The sequence below is a fragment of the Triturus cristatus genome, chromosome 4_2 (assembly GCF_964204655.1).
Source record: "Triturus cristatus chromosome 4_2, aTriCri1.1, whole genome shotgun sequence".
Lineage (NCBI taxonomy): Eukaryota > Metazoa > Chordata > Amphibia > Caudata > Salamandridae > Triturus > Triturus cristatus.
Window position 1 is genome coordinate 804753993 of NC_140586.1, and position 19557 is coordinate 804773549.

A 19557-nucleotide genomic window follows, 5' to 3' on the forward strand; every position below is an offset into this window, starting at 1 on the left:
AAATTGCAGTATGGTTTCTACCCTGGTTTGGGTATGGTTGAGCAATGTTTCAACCTCCTAATAGAAAAATGTGTCAAGGCAGGAAAGGGGCAATTCATCTAGCATTGATGGACCTTTTGTGTGCCTTTGACATGGTCCACCACTCTAAACTGTAGGAGATTGTGGAGGGGATGGGTTTTGATAAAGCCCTTATAGACCTATTATACCGAATGCATTGGAACACAGTGGCCAAAATTCGATATGAACCAAATGGCGACCTCTCTCCTAAAATCAGATCTAGCATGGATGTTCGCCAAGGGTGTGTGATGGCCCCTTTGCTTAATCAAATTTACATAAATGGTCAGGAAAGCCACTTGTGTTCAGCAGGGAAAGACATGTTACAAATAGAGAATTGCTTCCCGGCCCTGCTTTGTGCCGACAATGTTGTCCTAATATTTAGAATCACAAACGGGCTCCAAAAGTTTCTGGATGTATTTGGAAATGTTATGAAAAAGATGGGCCTAAAAAACAACCAAACCAATTCATCCATCTTAAAACTTGGGCCCAGAATCACCAACATAAAGAATTTCAAACTTGGAGGAGCCATGATTGTCAAATTGCAAACTTTTACTTATCTGGGTATCCCCTTTGCCGCTAGTATGAACCGGGACTATCTACTCAAATATATGGCACACCAACTGCAAAGATCGATTGGGTCTATTTTCAGTTTTGTGAAAAAACTGCCCCACAAGCCTGTGTGGAGGATTTCCCATATATACAATAGCTAGTGTGTCACAACAGGGAGTTATAATTCTGGTGTTTGGGGATACACTCAAGTTGCTGGTATAGATTTGTTTAAAGCTGAACAAACTTTTAGGGCTTAATTTTCAAGCTGAAAAAAGATGATTTTAATTGGATATATGTTTATAGATAAATACAATTAAATTACAAAATATAAAAATAGAAAATATTTAAAAGAAATAAATTTCCCTCTCCACTGCCCAAGAAAGCCTGCAGCAAATACATATAAAACATGGTTGTTCACAGAGTTGAACTGAAGGCAACATAACTGCATGCAAATGGCCCTTGAAGTTATCATCTGGAATTTGAAAGAGCGCGGGGACACACCAGCTGGTGTAACCAGGTGCTTCATAAACCCAAACTAAACTAAACCAAACTAATATATTTATTTATAAGACTTTCCAGTAATACCTACTATATATTTTATGCCGAAAATTCACAAAACTTTACAACATCCTCCAGGAAGACCAATAGTATCATCATGTGACTCATTATATGAGAATGTTTCACATTATGTGGATACATTTCTAGCACCTATAGCAAAAAATATGAGCTCATATATATACACGACACAAGTGATTTCCTCCGAATCCTGAATGGGATCACTTGGAGTCAACAATGCTTGTTGATTACGATTGATGTAGTATCTCTATACACATCCATCAGACATGAAGTAGGACTAGAAGCATGCGGATACTTTTTAAAACAAAGGAATGTCACTCAATTACAACATACTCGAATGCTTCTACGGATGATCTATATGTGTCTTACAAATAACATCTTTCTTTTTAACAAACAACAATGTGGTACTGCCATGGGCATATCTTTCTCGCCGAACTATGCAAATATCACCATGGGATGGTGGGAGAGAACAGTAGCTTGGAACCTGGTAAACCAAGAAGACCTGGAGAGGATAATATTATGGGCCCGCTACATAGACGATTTATTATTAATATGGAATGGCACATCACAGAGCTTCAGTGATTACTACTCAAAACTGAACAATAATGCTGTTGGTCTTACATTCACATGTACATCTAGTAAGAAAGAGGTAGACTTTCTGGACACAAAAGTATACATTGAAGATAATCGGATTCATTCCACTCTGTTTCGCAAGAAAACTGCCACGAACAGCATTCCACATGGAACTAATTTCCATCCACAACCATTAATAGCCAGCATCCCTTATGGAGAGTTTACTCGTATGAAGCGCAACTGTTCAAAAGAAAAAGATGCAGAAGAGAAAATACAGGAATCTATCAATAGACTCAGATCAAGAGGCTACAATGAGAGAACCTTAAAAAAGTAAGAAAAGAATTGATAAAAAATCAAGAGCAGAGACATTAATACCCAAAGTAAAGCAGCAAGAAGATCAAGGCCATCCAAGATTTGTAACAACGTATAGTAAAGAGAGTGGGCAAATAGTCAATAATCTCAGGAAATACTGGCATTTAATCTCTGGGGATCCCGACATAGGTAAAATGCTAGGAGAATAACCGATGGTCACCTACAAGAAAACAAAATCTCTCAAAGATATGTCGGTAACAAGCCATTTTCAAGAAGTAGAATGAGAGAAATGGCTAACGAATCAAATAAAAGGGTTTAAAAAATGTAATCTCTGCAAAGGTTGCAAAATTGGAGAAAATAAGAGCTCTATCATAGAACCCAATGGAAATGTTATCAAGATCGACCAGAAAATGTCATGCACGTCGACTTATGTCATCTATATAATTGAGTGCAACTGTGGGATGAAATACGTCGGCAGTATCATCTGCATGTTAAAAAAACGAATCCTAGAACACATTTGAGCAGTCAAAAATAAAGATATGACGTATGCAACAGCCAAACATATGGCAGCCTGCCAAAAAAAAGTGATTGGAGAGCCATGAATTACTACAGGATTCATATGATACCTCAAGAAGAACGTGGTGGCAATTGAATGAAGAGACTTCGCCAAATGGAATCCCGTTTCATCATTAGATTCAGAACAAAAACCTCGGGAGGAATTAACAATGATGAGGAACTTTTTGTACATCTGAATTAAATGAACTTTTGAATGAAATCATGTTAAGAAGGAACAATCTAAATCTAAAAACTGGCAATATGGAGTATTGATAAAGACATTATCATACTGTGGTGGGGTACTATACCCATGATTGAACCATATCTAATGCATACTCATGTTTTAAATAATTGCTCATAATGTTTTGTGTTCGGTCGCAAAGGGTACTATACCAGTGCATATTGGGCAATATACAATGAGCATATGAAAACTAAGACATGATTGAAAATGTTACTAATATCAAATGCATATAGCCTGCATAATATGCAAAATGTTTTCTTCTTGTACAAATGTAAATATTTTACGAAATGGTCAAAAACTACTAATCCCATAATGCTGCATTAAGGTTAGAATGGGTACAAATAGTAGAAACAAAGAAGGACTCACTAACCGTAAGCAAGGATGTGAGAGGGCTGAAACGCGTTGGTTTGAGTGCTTAAACTTGTATTAAATTAAGCAAAATTCCAAGCTTTGAGTTCCGCGTCCTTTGTGTGAAGAAAAATAAATAATTATTTATAAATGGAACATTATTAATATTAAATGAATTGTTAAATTAAGTGATTAGAGTTAAAACAAATAATAATTTAAAAAACCCTTTTATGCTTTTTTATGATTAAATAAACTGATCAATCAATTCACTATTAATTGATAAACAGCAATTACTCAAAATAACAATAAATTTGGCAAATTACATAATTAAATATCAATTAAATAATGTCATTACCATATAAATCCTTAAACATACCTAACAATAAGTAGTCGTTTAAATCACATCTCACCCAAATCCACTACAAACTTAACAACCAGCTACTAAATTAACAAATGCCACATAAATTACACATTAAAAACTTACAAACGATTCTAAAATAATTAAAACAACAATTTATCAATTAAATGATTTACATCATTAATCACCAATGAATTACTTAATTAACATTAAAAAAATAAATAATAAAAAGCCAACACATTATATTTTAAATTCAAGTAATCTTATTCCATTATTACTTTTAATAATAATGGCAACTCCTCGAGTACTCCCCCTCTGGTCCGAGCATACTACCTCCTGAACCCATCTGCACTTTTGAAAGCATTGTCTACATTCAATACTTTCCAAATGAGTTTCCTGTAGTATTATAATTTGAGCAGTGCTTCCCTTAAGAATTTCCAAAACACTAGATAATTTCCTCCTAGATCTCAGCCCGTTCACATTCCAGGTCAAAAAATTATCTACTTTAAACTTATCCATTCTCTGTCCCTAACGTTTCAATTCTTACCCTACTATCTTGGTTCTGATCCATGAGCATATATACACTTAACACATCCCCTACAGGAAATATGCGAATGAGGACTACATTTTTTGCTTTTCTCCCACTGCTCCCTACACCCAGTGCCCCACCCTCTGCCCTCCCCCCGGGAAACCCCCTCTTCATCCTGAGGCGATACACTCCGCCCTTTGCGGCCTCCCCCATCCCTCCAGAGAGGAGAGAGCTAAACAAAGAAAAAGAAAGAACATATAAAACAGCCTATCCATAAAATTCTTCCATATCAAAATATGTGATCCTTAGCTCAACCATATTAACATAGACTTAAATCAAATACCTTATCATACCATCTGTGATAGAAAGGTATCAACCTCCTCTGGATTACTTATATTATACAATTTGTTCTGCCACATAATTTTTAGCATTGCAGGAAATTTTAGCTGAACTTGTGCACTCTTACTCCGTAACTCAGTGATTCTAGTACCCAATTCCCACTGCCTCTGAGCAGTCCTTTTACCAAGATCTGACCTGATTTGATAGGAAAACCCATCATGACTTAGAGGACCCCCTTTCAGAGGCCGTTGCAGCACCAGCTCTTTAACAGCAAATGTTAAGAAATTTACAAAAAGAAATTCTAGGGGTCTTCCGATCCAAACTCAACCTAAAGGGGTCCCTATGGGCCCTCTGGATCTCCTTCTCCCAGTCAATCTCAGGCCTATCCTTCAAAACTTCTCTCATAAGGCTGCAAATAAGGACCTTAACGTCCCCTTTCTCAACCCCCTCAGGAATTTTGAGAAATCTTAAATTGTTCCGGCGAGATTGAGTCTCAAGCCGATCCAAGTCATCTTGTAATATTTTATTCTGTTTCCTTAAGAACTCAATATCCTTGGAATTATCCATTACTGTTACGGAGAGGGCTTTAACTTCCTCTTCTAATAATCCGGTACATAACGCAAGATCATCAAGTTTCTCCTCAAGCACTTCACATTTCTCACGAATCGCCTTTTGATTTGTTTCAGAGATCTCAAATTTAGAAAACATATCTTGACGTAGAACAAGAAACATCTTCTCCATAGGAGGTTCACCTCTATCACCACTGAAATTGTCATCCTTTTGGCTAGCATTCTCTGCCTTTCTCCCATTAGTAATCCCCTCAAATGTCCCAATAATGCAAGTGGGACTAGAATCAAGACTAAGCTCAGCGACAATCTCAGAACTTAAACTATCAACTTGGGCCTCTACACCTTGCGGAAGCGCCGCCAGCGGGGTGAAACGATTCTCCAAAGAAAGTGAAGCATTGTGTGGTACATGCTTCCGTACCTGTGAGCATTCACCCTGCTCCATAATTTTAAAGTAGGATCTCAAGGAGGGCGCGGGTTTTACAGACACACACACCCCCTTGGACCACAACGTCTAGGCCTTCCTCCTACCTTCGAGAACTTCTTTTTGGGAGAAACTGCGCAAGGCTCAGCACCAGCTGACAATTCCCTGCTGCTTCCACTCTTGCCTCCCTTACTTTTACCCTTTGCCTCTGGCAGTGACCGGAGCTGGTATCGATTTTTTACCGAATCCCCAGATTTATATTTCACCGTATTATCAGAACTCCCCTTATCACAACAATCGTCACCAGTCTCTCTTACTTCTCGGTGTGACTTTAGCTGTGATGCTGGTGATTGAGGGTCGCTTTCCATCGGTTGCAGAGCCCCTCGCACGGAGCCCTGTGTTTGAGAACTAATCGTCTTGTGTTCCCTACCTCCTGTTACGCCGCCCCGCTGCCAATTTGCTTGGATATTATGGGGCATAGATCTTGTACCAGGGCCGCCGCTACTCACTCCGTTCTCCGATCTGTTCTCTGCTGACTCCGTCGTAGGACAGTGCCCTGTGCTCACTCTGCCATTCGTGCCTCGGAAGCCCGTTACCGCGAGCACAGCGCAAGCCCTCCGGAACGAACGCGCGGCGTAGCACCAAACACCGTGCTGTGGCTCCGCGTCCAAAGCCATAGACAGAGGCAGAGAACGCCTCATAGATCCAGGTAAGCCAAAATATAAAGTTGATGGAAGAAACTTATCTAAACATTATATATTTAAATTCAACTGCTTGTTGTGCCAAAAAAGAACCATAATCCAATACTGTATTGCGGCTGTTTCCCTCACGAAGTCTTCTGTGCCAACGCTCTCTCCTCTCTAGGATCGCGAGCTCGCGCGACCGGCGTTTGCCCGCCGCCATGTTTCCCCAGCCGCTCCCCTGCAATATATGTCAGAATGTTTTTAACTTATTTTTTTTTTAAATTGTATGATATTGCATTGTATTTTGACCACATGTTTTATTAATTTTCATAAAATATTTTTATACCTGTGAGCACTTGGCCTTTGATGGTGGTGGTGTTATGTTCTGGTGATATACTTGTCCGCATGCGTGTGTTTGCCTTGGTGTATTAAGCTGCCCAAAGGGGATTTTCTCCTGACTACGGTCTATTTGGTGGCATACTCCTTTGGTGTTTAAGAGGCCCCTCCCATTGTTTTTGTGTTGTAGCAGCAGTGAGCACAGGCAGAGGTTCTCTGAGATAGGAGTGGGATCTTCTGGTCTGTCAACATTGCAGTAGTGAGGCTATTGCAGGCAGAGGGCTTCTTGCATATGTGCCTTCTTAAGACTGTTCCCCTCTTCCCGGCTCCCCTTCCTTTATGGATAGCTCCCTTCCTGGAGCCCACAGGTTGACCGGCCATCCAACATTTTTCTGTATTTTAGACAGTATGGTCGAGCGACCCTACATACTCACAATTGAAGCAATGGCGAGATTTATAGGATGTCCTTTGTTTATGTTTGTTCATCAGTTGTAACCAAATGACATACATGACTACAGTGTACAGTTCGTCGACGTTTCCGCCGCTTTTCGCACCTGGTCGTTGTGCCCCTTGTTTCATGTGTTTTTCATACATTTCACTCCCTGCAACTACTGAGACGACCGTTCTGTAGTAATTGTATATGCTAATTCGTGCTCGCTTTACCGTCGATGGCTATTTTTGATTTATATGCCTCTGTGCTGCTGGTTTCCTTAAAAATGAATAAAAACAGTTACTAATAAACCCACGAAAGGGTGGTTTGTTTACCCGCCACTTATACGGCAGAATCTGGCGTATTTTTCACGCACTGTCACAAGCTGGGTCCTGGCTCTGTACTGCAGGGCTCTGCCCCAGCCCCAGCGGCGGCACAGAAGATGTAACTCGGCGCTCTGCCGCGGTTCCGTCTCGCTCGAGGTGTCAGTTCCGGGGACCGCTGGAGAAGAGAACTTCTCGGCTGAGCATCCGCCGTGTCACCTACAGACTGAGCCGATCTGTACTCACAGCAGCTGATGTGTTCCTGTGACAAAGCAGAAGGCAATCCAAGGGCTGGAAAAACAGAGTTTCTGGCAGTTGACGTGAAGTTTTCGGGTACCTGGTCATGCCGCGGTAGAGGGTGGGGATGTGTCTCCTGTGAGCGCGCTCTGCACCGGGACTGCCCTTCATTCCCCATGCCGTCAGCTCTAAAAATATGATGAGGCGGCGTCTTCAGAGAAGCCCGTTCGTGCTTAGGCGCGTCTTCACGGACGGCTACCCCTGGGCTGAGTCAGGCTGGAGGACGGAAGGAGCTCAGCAACTCATAGCGCCCTATAAGTACTAATGCCGTGAAGGGATGGAGAGGGGACGGACGGCTCTGGACTGTTCCCTGGCTCGGTTAAACTGGTGGTAGGAGCGTTCGGCACCCGGACAATGTTTTGTATGGCTACAACTGCGGGTGTTAGAGGCCCTCCAGCACGTGGAACACTCCTGCCTGACCTTCAGCACGTGACAACTCCTGTCTGGACTACAGCACGTGGACAGCTCCTGCTTGTACTTCAGCACCTGTACAGCTCCTGGTTCATCTTCAGCGCCTAGTCAGCTTCTGCCTGGCCTGACCCTTAGCATGTGAAAGACTGCTGCCTGACCTACAGCACTGGACAGCTCCTGCTTTACCATCAGAACGTGGACAGCTCCTGCCTAACCTTCAGCACTGGACAGCTCCTGACTGAAACTTCGGAGTGGGACACTGAGGCCTGGCCTTCAGCACTGGACAGCTCCTGGCTGACCTTCAGCACTGGGCAGCTCCTTCCTGGCCCTTTGCACGTGAAAGGCTCTAGCCTGCTCTTCAGTGTCTCAACAGAGACTATCTTCAGCACCTGAACAACTCCCCCCCCCCCCACCACCACGTATCTGGCATAAAGGCCAGACCTGCCGACTTCGGGGCTGGTGATCCAGGTTCGAGTCTCGGCGTCAGCTCAACATCCTGTGATTCTGGTCAAAACACTCAATCTCCCCATGCCTATGGACAGCGCCTGGATACCCTCAACCGGGTGATACTCCCAGTATTTATTTATGTATCTGATCCTCAACACCCGGAAAGTGCTTTCCTGACCTTCTGCAGCCGCCGGACAGAGCCGGCCTTGCTCTCCAGCATCATAACAGCTCGACCCGCACCTCCATGCACTGGGCATCTCCACCCTGACTTTCAGCACCGGGACATCTCTTACCTGATTCTCAAGCCCTGGACAGCTCGCATCGGGCGCAGGGCCCTGGACAGCTCCTGCCCGATCTCTAGTACCTGGAGAGGTCATGCCTGAGCTCCAACACCTGAACAGCTCGTGGCTGACAACTAGCTCATTGAAAGCTCCTGTCAGACCTCCAGCACCTCGAAAGTTACTGCCTGACCTTTAGCGCCTGCACAGCTCCAGCCTGATCTCCAGCAACTCGAACGTTAATGCCTGATCTTCAGCACCTGGACAACGACTACCTGACCTCCAGCACCTCGAAGGATACCGCCTGATCTTCAGCATCTGGACAACGACATGTAGCTTTACTGGATTTGGCTGGTGGCTGAAGAGTTGTCAGGCGCTGGATAGCTTTCTGCCTGTACTCGGCTCAAAAGGGCAAACTGTTGCCAGGGTCTGGGCAGGTCGCTGCCTCTGCTTGGATAATGGACGGAGTGGGCTCAGTACCTGAGCAGCACTCTGCCTGTACTCAGCTCTAGAACACACTATTTTCTGTCGCTATCCTGCTACCTGTCTGTTCTTGGATCAAGGACAGAGTGTGTAAAAATCTGGGCAGCACACTGCATTCGTCTCTCAAACAGAGGGGGTTGGTTCAGTGCCGGGGCAGCTCTGCCTGTAGGCGGTTCAAGGGAAGGGTGCTTGTGTTCAGACTCTGTGCAGCTCTTTGTCTGTACTCGGCTCAAGGACGGAGTGTGTGCAGAATCTGGGCACCTGTGTTCGCCTCCAGAACGGAGTGCGCTCAGTGCCTGTTCGGCTCTCTGCCTGTACTCGGGTCAAGGACGGATTGTGTGCAGAGTCTGGGCAACAACCTGCCTGTATTCGCCTCAAGGCGGAGTAGGTTCAGTGCCAGGGCAGCTCTCTCCCTGTACGGTGTTCAAGGACGGAGTGGATGCGCACAGTACCTGGGAAGTGCTGTGCCTGTACCCAGCTCAAGGACGGAGTGTGTTCTGCATCTCGCAGCTCTTTGCCTGCGCCCGGATCAAGGACGGAGCGTGTTGGGAGTCGGGGAAGCGTCCTGACTGTGCAGCTAGAGCGAGTCGGGTGTATTCAGTATACAGACCGCTCCCTTCCTGGAGTCGCCTTAAAAGGAGTCGCTTCAGCACTCGGATGTGGATTGAAGGGGGCCGACTCCTTCCTCGGACAGCTCAGTACGGTAGTCGTGAGTGACTGAGGCTCCCGCGGTGTGGTCGGACCGGCCCCGTCCACTGCTGTGAGTGACACCAGCTGCACGTCCAGTGCGAGCCCAGTAGATACAATCTACGCTTCTAAGGACCCCTCTTCACGCCCGGGAGTTCCCTGCTGGGAGGAGTCAGTGCTTTGTCAATCACACAGCTCCCCGACAGCTCGCACAGCTCGGCACTGAAGCTACCAGAGGGAGGCGCAATGACCCGCGGGAGGCGGAGAGGAACCGGGCAGCAGAAAGCATCGGTGTCCTGAACAGCACGGCGACTGCTGTGCTCCGTGGGCAGTGACTTTGGAAGCCGGCTGCATCAACAAGTGGGTGAGCGCTGCTCGGCGGCAGTCTTCAGCCCAGCGTCCGCGGGCTTCTAGGGGCGCTTTCAAGATGCGTTTCCAAGCCGTGCATGAGTTTATCATGTATAGAGAAGCCTAGCAGCGTCCCCTCTCACTTATATTGGGCCACGCCGTCGGGAGGATGCTCCACAGAAGAAAGCCCGCCAAAAATGAAGACATGTGGAAAGACACCGGTTGCTGACGAGAACATGGACGTCGCCAGCCTGGTCTTTCGGTCGCAGCAGCGCAGGCGGTGACCTTTGTCGTGCAACAATTTGGGGCAACTGGACTTGGTTGTTGATTTCTTTCTGCTGAGCAAATACAGGACACCCAAGTCTTAATTAAATGAGAGTTTTATTATGGAAGCGGATAAAGAAGGCAAGAATAGTGTTCGGGGTGGGTTCTGTGTCTGTGGAGATATCTGATACTCAGTAACTAATCGAACTATCTCGGGCAGGAGAATGAGGCATCCAGGGTCTATAGGCTGGGTCCCGCACTTTATGCAACAACATAAAGGAAATGTTATTTTTTGATGCTGACAAAAGCATAGTCCCTGAAACTGCGACCCGGAAGGGAATACATTTGTTTGGTTTTGCAGCCTACATTTAGTTGGTACAAAGTGTGCTTACACTACGCCTTGCCTGTGTTCTAGGACCATCAGGGAGTTTAAGTCCTCGTCCGCCGTCTCCACGCAGAGATCTGAAGTCTCTTCTTCATTATGATCATATGCAACATCAGCGCCATCAAAGATTGGGGTTCCTTCCTCTCCCAGCTGCTCCCAGGCATCAATAAGACCCTCAACCTAGTACACCAAGGCATCAACACAGTGGAGGTCACCACCAGCAGCGTGGTGAGCGTGCTGCAGGACCCCGAGCCCACCAGCATCATCGCCAGCAGCGAGCCCCCCATGAACTCCACCAACTTCACCACCAGCCTGGACCACCTCTTCCAGTACTCGTACTCCGAGTCTGAGGATGAGCAGCTCTACAAGGACTACAAGCCTCCCCCCAAGGAGCCCGTACCTCTGCCCAAGGCAGTGCTGTACCTCTTGATGGCTGCCCTTGTCATGGTGGCCGTGGCGTACGCCATAGTGGGGCATCTCGTCAAGGACTTGGTCTACGACTTCATAGGTAAGCCAGCTTTAGCACTACACGGTGTTCCACCGGGAGGGATGCTAGTCAGAGTCCAGAGAAGATGTATGGATCCAAGCCTTCTAGTGCTTTGCAAACTATGAACATAACTTACCAGTACTGGTGTGAATGTCAATATTTCAGAAACTATTGGGAGGTCTTGGTGTTTGAGTAACTGAAGAGATGACATCACTGAAGATAATCTAAAGGTTAAGGTGCAAATATATTCTCAGAGGTTCATTCCAGAATTTACTGTAGATGGTGTGTTTTTTAAGAAATCATAGTTTCCATAATCTGTTGTTAACTGTTAGATTATAAATTATAAGATGTGTGTGGCTCAATGGGGCACAATGAATGGCTTTTTGTTGCTTCTCGTGGTTTTTTTCTACTTCCAACTATGGCAAAAATGGGAAATGGGGGGCAGACAGGCACAATAATTAGAACGAATTCTCACCATTTGGTCAAAGTAGAGAAGAAATTGAGAACCGTGACATCTTCCGCCACGACTACACTAGTCTTCTTCCTCGAGAGCTTAGTCTGTACAAGTTAGTGACTCATAAGCATTTTATAGATCTAATTTTTCAAGTTTGAGAAAACAATTTAAAAAATGCATCTGTATAGTTTCCTAAACAGTTGCTGGCTTCCTCAGCATTAGTAACTAGTAGTTTTTTCCACGCACCCAAAGGAAATCATGGTAACGGGTGAAAAAATTGTAAACAACATCGTTATATTTATTCCATAATATAAGTTTATTTCTGGTGAAGGCCTTAAAAACAAAATACAGCATTACAGCATTCAATATGCAGAGCTGATATACAACCATTAAAGATTAAAAAAGGACAACAATAAACAATATGTGCAAAGGTGCTCTCAAAACTTATCGGTTAATCAGTTCATAGACGTTCACCAGCAACTGAGTATCCTTCTTCAGGAATCCTTGACGTGTTTCAGGTGGAACATTGTTTTTTGTACTACTCGGTTGACTAGATTCATTTTACACCGTTGATTCTGAAAAACCCATCCCTTGATGGAGGTGTCCTTTAAATGCATGTATCTAAAGACCGCGTGTCCCAAAAACGGTCCCCCAGGAACCCTTCCTGTACTCTGGATACCCTCTGTAGGGTTCCTTTCAAAGCTGGGTTACGCCCTCCTCCCGCATTCCTGGATAGGATGAAATATATCCCCACCTTCTTCGTTAATGCACAAACGGGATAAATAGGTCACTGGGACAGCACACGCGCTGAATTATGTCCCTTTAATTATGCGTCTGATGTTAATTTATAATGGTGTGCGCGTGCAAACCACTTGTAAACATCCAAGCTTGTCACAGTCACCCAGAGCCTCACACCTCTTTGTACAACTTTTACCCCTCCCTTTCCGAGCCCACCCCTCACCTGACGGTTAACCTCACACTCTTCTATCAACTTCCTTTTACAAAAGGAAATAGTAACAATGCTAATACTAGAAATCGTGCATTTATTAGTGACAGTACCGGAAGTAACAACCTCAGCTGTAACACAGCAACAATGTTTACAATAGTAGCAGTACTCATGGGAGGGTTAATAGTAGCGCAACTAGGGGCATATCAGCAACAAAAGGCGACAATTATCGCTTAGCACACTTAGCGTGAGGATAATTATCGCCGGGTAATGTGGATTTTTATCGCTGAGATAGCGTGCTATTAGCAACGCTTATCTCAAAAGCGATAAAAATCCTCACGCTAACTGCCTAACGTGAGATTATCGCTGGAAACCCACCGATAATCTCACGTAGTGTGCGGTTAGCTTGCTGATAGGGACTCACAAACTTAGCCATGATATCCACCTTCCATAGGATATCATGGCTAAGTCAGTCCTGAAGCAGGCGTAAGGAAAGTAGCGATAACAGGGGTTATCGCTACTTTTCCTGACGCTATGCTTCATAGCGTGGGGCTTGATGATAGGAGAAATGTCGCTTAGCGACATTTCTCCTGTCATTTTAGGTCAGGAACGCCCGCTTTGCATCTCATTAGAGATACAAAGCTGGGTGTTTGGAATCCCCACGCTAAAGCAAGGTTTCACATGTTAGCGTGGCCTTGCTAATTAGGCGATAAAATTATCGCCACTTTTCGGCCGAAAACGGCCGCAAAAGCGGCGATAATTTTTTATTGCCAGCTTGTAAATATGCCCCCCTAGAGTTTTTAGCAGCACCGCAGTACTAGTAATATTTGAAGTAGTGTTAGTAGTAGCAGCAGAAGTAGCAGCAGCAATGGTTGTAGGAGAAGCACTTTTAGTGGTAGCAGCAGTACCCTCAGCAGCAGCACTGGCAGTTGTAGTGATATCAGCAGTAGCAGCAGTAGAAGTGGTAGTAAGATTTGTCCTAAAAGTGGTAACCTTTAACCTTGTTATGAGTTTTAAACCACAAAAATGTTTTAAACTTTGTACTGAGCGTAAACCGAGTACTGAAAGCATTGCAACAAAATTGAATCGATTACGCAGAATGAGTACAAAAACATTTCAATGAAGTTAAGTGATTCTAACATCACTGTGAATACCTCTATTACAGAAATGAACGTAAAATTAGCATATTAGCATCGTTAGAGTCATCCCGTTTTATATATCATGAGACTGAGCAATTACAGTACGTCATTTCATTTCAGCTCTGGCGTTAGTAATGAACTTTTAATTTTAATATGATAAACTGTTTATTGTACTTCCTTGAAGAGGCTCCCAGCCCGCCCTTTTCATCCATTGGACTGGTGTATCATTCTCATTCTCTTGTGCCCACTACAGGACACAGCATGGGGCAGCGACTCAGTCCACTTTCAGCCATTGGCTAACCTCACTGTGAGTGATGGCAGTTTGTCCTTTCACAGGCAACACATCCATGCACAAAATAGTTCCCTTCAGTGCTAGAGACTAAGGGGCATATCAAGAACCGCCAGAGATAATTATCGCTGGCCGTGCTTAGCGACAATAATATTATCGCAAGCTATCTCTGGAATGTATCACCCTGGTAGCGCGTTATCATCAACGCGCTGCTCCAGGGTGATAAAAATTCCAGAGATAGCGAGGTTATCACCCTTTTGCAGGGAACATCGCTGGTTTTCCAGAAAAAAAGCGGAGATAAAGCCCTTGTAAATATGCCCCAACTTCTGTGGCAATGTGTGCTCTTTGAGAGCAAAAAATACCTTTGGTGTTAGCCAGTGTGTGTGTGTGTGTGTGTGTGTGTGCATGTGCGTGTGCGTGCGTGTGTGTGTGTGTGTGTGTGTGTATATATATATTTTGGCGAGGACCCAGAAGCTCCCCCATCAATAAAGGTTTACAAAGACCATGACACAAGCATTTAATAAAGCCAAAATGCTGGCAACCACACCAGACCAATTGGCCTTGCCGGTGCTTGTTTTGTATACAAGCATCAGGCATCCAGCTTTCTTTCAAAGAGCTGATGAAGGGGAGCTGCTCTTTGTGTCTATAGCGCCTAGACACCTGAACGTCTCTCTCCCATTTATAGCCACAGGTGCACTTACAAACGGAACTGTCAAAAGCCGAGTGAGATTCAGAGTTTTAGGGCTCCAGTTTTCATTTGAGGATTGGCCCAGTTAGGCTGCGGATGTCTGTTGACTTTGTTGAGGTTGAAAATGTAATTTCAGCGCACACAATTCATTTTAATGGAAAGCTGCCAGGTCGAGAGCTCGTGAAACACCCGAGAACGAACGATCCGCTCCTCTCTCGAAGCAACGCTTGAAATCAGGTCTCGCGAAGCCGATTGTGACTGAGAAGTATCCAGAATTCCGCGAGAAACACGAAACACGAATCCTTGACGTGTTTCAGGTGGAACATTGTTTTTTGTACTTCTCGTTTGACCAGCTTCATTTTACACCCTTGATTCTGAAAAAACCCATCCCTTTATGGAGGTGTCCTTTAAATGCATGTATCTAAAGACCGTGTGTCCCAAAAACGGTCCCCCAGGAACCCTTCCTGTACTCTGGATACCCTCTGTAGGGTTCCTTTAAAAGCTGGGTTACGCAATCCTCCCGCATTCCTGGATAGGATGAAATATATCCCCACCTTCTTCGCTAATGCACAAACAGGGGATAAATAGGTCACTGGGACAGCACACACGCTGAATAATGTCCCTTTAATCATGCGTCTGATGTTAATTTATAATGTTGTGGCAGTGCGCGTGCAAACCACTTGTAAACATCCAAGCTTGCCACAGTCACCCAGAACATCACACCTCTTTCTGCAACTTTGACCGCTCCCTTTCCGAGCCCACCCCCCACCTGACGGTTAACCTCACACTCTTCTATCAACTTCCTTTTACAAAAGGACATAGTAACAATGCTAATACTAGAAATCGTGCATTTATTAGTGACAGTACCAGAAGTAACAACCTCAGCTATAACACAGCAACAATGATTACAATAGTAGCAGTACTCATGGGAGGGTTAATAGTAGCGCAACTAGTGTTAGTAGCAGCAGTACTAGTAATATTTGAAGTAGTGTTAGTAGTAGCAGCAGAAGTAGCAGCAGCAACGGTTGTAGCAGAAGCACTTTTAGTGGTAGCAGCAGTACCCTCAGCAGCAGCACTGGCAGTTGTAGTGATATCAGTAGTAGCAGCAGTAGAAGTGGCAGTAAGATTAGTCCTAAAGGTGGTACTAGTACTAGGAGCAGTAGTATCTGTAGGTTAACAATAGTAGTAGAAGTTGTAGTAGTGGAAGAATCAGTAACAGCAGTAGCAGTAGTAGTTGTAGTACCAGCAGCATTAGTAGTAGTGTTCATAGCAGCAGTGTTTGCTCTTGCTCCTATCTGCCCTTTTGCTCTTGCACCCATTGGCCACTCTTGGCCATGTTTGGTCATTAGGATATCTTCTTGGTCCTACTGCATCTTCATTACTCCTTCCTGTGTTTCCAGCCACCCTACAGTTATAGTTCCCTCCTCCCCCTCACTACATCTGCTTCCCATACACCTGCAGTTGCTGTGAATTCTTTCAGTGGGCTGAGTCATGAGTAGAGAAGCACCCGTTTGAATCACAGATGGAGAAAACTCAATCTTTTTTTTCTTTCTGTGGTGCTTTTACGCTGTACCTTTTGAAAGTAATAACACTTGCTACTAGCTCTACGTGAAAATATGATGCATTGATATCAATTTGTTTTCATCAGATTTATTCGTAAGTTTTGGGGGTTGGTTTGGTATCTCATTTCTCTTTCTTCTTCCCAATACTCTACTCTGCTTTGTCCCTATTTTGGTTCATTTTTCCTGATAGAATTTATTTTTACATGTCTTCCCTTTTTGTTTACATCTATTAGTATAGTGCAAGGCCATTGTATTTCTCTTGCCTTCCGTATTGCACCTTGACACATCGCATCTTGCATCACTGTTGCCAACACACGGTTCTTTTTGCATCGAAACCCTAGAAACCAAGACACTTCGACCAAAGTTACTTCGGCAGTGTCTTTGATTTCAATGATGTAAGGCTAGAATTTAGCGGCACGCCCTAACACGACCCACGTGTGGTGCAAGCTATTTATTAGATGCTACTCATACCAAGTAGACCACTTCTTTTAGCAGGTACTTGCAACAACAGTAAGCTCTTTTAATTCATGCTTGAGATTGTGTTCTAAAAAATTAAGGTTTCTGAAAATTCTTAAGTATTGTCAAATGACTTATAAATAGAGCCAGGCTTACTTGTGCCCAAAAAATGGAAATAGTAATATCTGTACAGCGGATGACATAGAACCTTGAACTCATAGCTCTTGAATACCTATTTCAACTTTAGGCGCTCTGATGAAGATGATGAGGAGGAAGTTGATAATGATCAGGAAGTCGATGATGATGACTTTGCTGAGTATGATGATGAGTATTATGAGCATGATGTTGAGGAGTTGATTGACAATGATGATGACACTTTAAAGTATCTGAATTGCTCCTTTGGCCCACCTGATCTATGATTGTGGCATCTCTGTTGTGTCCTATGTGGGCGATGTGAAGAATGTAGTATTGGTCGCAGACCAGTCTGCCGCCTCTGCCAGTAATACTCATGCATGTTATTTGGCTGTGGTTCTTTGGATGAAAAATAATTCTCTCATTGTGAATCGAGAGTAATCTGAGGTGCTCCTATATGGCGCCACCTCTCTTATTTTGCCCCCTCTTGGTGGCATTTCGAGATGTGTGCAGTCCCTATCCCCGCTGACTACCAAGGATCCAGCTATCAGCTTTGATGCTTCTTCAACTGCTGTGAGACAGATCATTGCCTGCCATTTTCTTGCTTTCGTTGTCTACGCATCCAGTGTAAGACAATATCATTACACCCATGTGACTCCTGTTGGTCAGTGATTTAAGCAATTCTCTTGTCAAACAGTGATTCCTGCAACTCACTGTACATTGGCCTCCTAAAAAACTCATTACATTTTTGCAATTGAGTCAAACTTTGGTATCCAGTTTATTAAGAATACCCACATGCTGACCTATTTCTCATCATGATAGAGCTGGACACTGGTTGTCTGTGCATCAGCACAGGATTTTAAAGTCCTTGTGTATCTGACTTATAGATACAATATGGCGGCCCAGCTTTTATCCATTCCTGAATCAGTTGCTTCATCCCTAGGCGCATGCTCCACTATGCAGATGCCTTTTGGCAGTAGTTCCCCTGAACTGTTTGGGAAGGTGAGCCTTCTTCACAGCCCCTAAGCATTGGACTGCTCAACCCTCTGATATCCAACATGAATCCAACTATCCTACATCGGGCAAGGGCTTGAAAACCTGGTTATTCCTTTGAGTAATCCGTCTGTGTCCATCAGCTCTAGTGCCTGGTGACCCATTGTTGGGTAGCTGTCTCCCTCTACAAATACTCATCATCCTCATCATCCTCATCTTGACCAGAATGATGATGATGAGGAAGTGAATGAAGGAGGATGGTGATAATGATGACGAATGGAAGGATGATGATGATGAGGATGGTGATGATGACAATGAAGATGCTGAAAGGTGGTGGATAACGATGATGAGGATGACGGTGCCTTTTTGATGGAGCAAATGGTTATCTTGGATTTAGAGAGGACATAACATTCACCTCTTTCAACCTGTCTCCTCTTGCTAGCCACCTCTGGTGGCCCTGTGGCCTCATGCAGCCGCACATTTCACCCTATGGTCACAGCTTTGAATCCTTGAAGATTCACTCACCCTTTCATCCTTCCAAGGTTGATAATGTAAGGGCCATTCAGATGGGCATTAATACATATCTGTTATCTGTCAATTGCACAGAGACACCTCATCAGTTTAACAATGTGCTCTACAAATGCACCTGTTATGTTGATAACCCTTAGGGGCTCAATTTACAATATCACAACTCAGCCCATTTCATTTAGTGCTCTTGAGCAATCCAATTCTGCGGCTGTCTCTATTGAATAGGAAACATTCCAATGAACCAAGACTTACAGAAAAAAATGGCTATTACTTTAAATGTCTTTGATCCATTTTCAGCCGAATTTTACTGGAATTGCGGATTACTGTCTTTAACTAGCCTTCCAAACACTAGCCACCACAATGACTTTGAGTGAAGAAGGGCGTGTGTGTTTAACGTGCAGGGGCAGAGATGTCGTGTCTGAGAACAAAGTACCTAATTGTGAAGTACTTTAATTGGGCATCGACATTATACATTGTGATGTCTTTATGTCAATATTCTCCTGAAGCTAAAGAGACAAATACTCTTCATCCTCCCTGAGAAGAGGAAAATATATTTTATGCTCAGTTTAGCTCATTAAAATTTATGTCATCCATGGAAATTACTGGAAAACATGATACATTTACCACAACAGTATAATTGTGGCAGTCATTTTTTTTAACCTAACCATGTACTTTTCATGATGTGTGTTTATGTTCTGTGGATCTCCAGATGGTCGTAAATACCAGTTTACCACCTTGCTTATTTCTCTCTTCTGTTTTTAATCATCTGCAAATCTCCTGTTCTGCTCCTCTTTAGCTCCTTGCCCTCAATCAAATGGTTGTCTGTGCATATACCTACTTACTTTGTCTGGCTAATATGCCTCCACTATTGCCGGTATGTTTCTCTGCCCTACCTCAACAAGACCTGACGTGTGACTCCAGTGCTGCAGGTCTGTTTCCATTCACCACCTCCACAAGACCTGCAGCAGTGTACCGTCAATACTGCAGGTCTGCCCCCCCCCCCCAGACCAGTGGTGTGTGCCTCCAGCGCTGCAGGTCTGTTCCCCCCTCCACCAGACCAATAGTGTGTGCTTCCAGCACTGCA

General features: G+C 44.2%; 1 protein-coding gene across 2 annotated transcripts in view; it reads left to right on the top strand.

Annotated features, from left to right (window-relative positions):
* The window catches only part of LOC146835090 (uncharacterized), a 355325-nt gene that overhangs the window by 13656 nt on the left and 322112 nt on the right, over positions 1 to 19557 (top strand). Inside the window, exon 1 of one of the 2 annotated variants that reach the window (XM_085600173.1) lies at positions 10050 to 11307. The exons of the other annotated variant lie outside the window; for it this stretch is intronic. Coding sequence (XP_085456299.1) covers positions 10896 to 11307 — 412 coding nt within the window. The 5' untranslated portion in view covers positions 10050 to 10895. Of the gene's footprint in view, positions 1 to 10049; positions 11308 to 19557 lie in introns of those variants that run through there. 2 annotated transcript variants of the gene reach the window in all.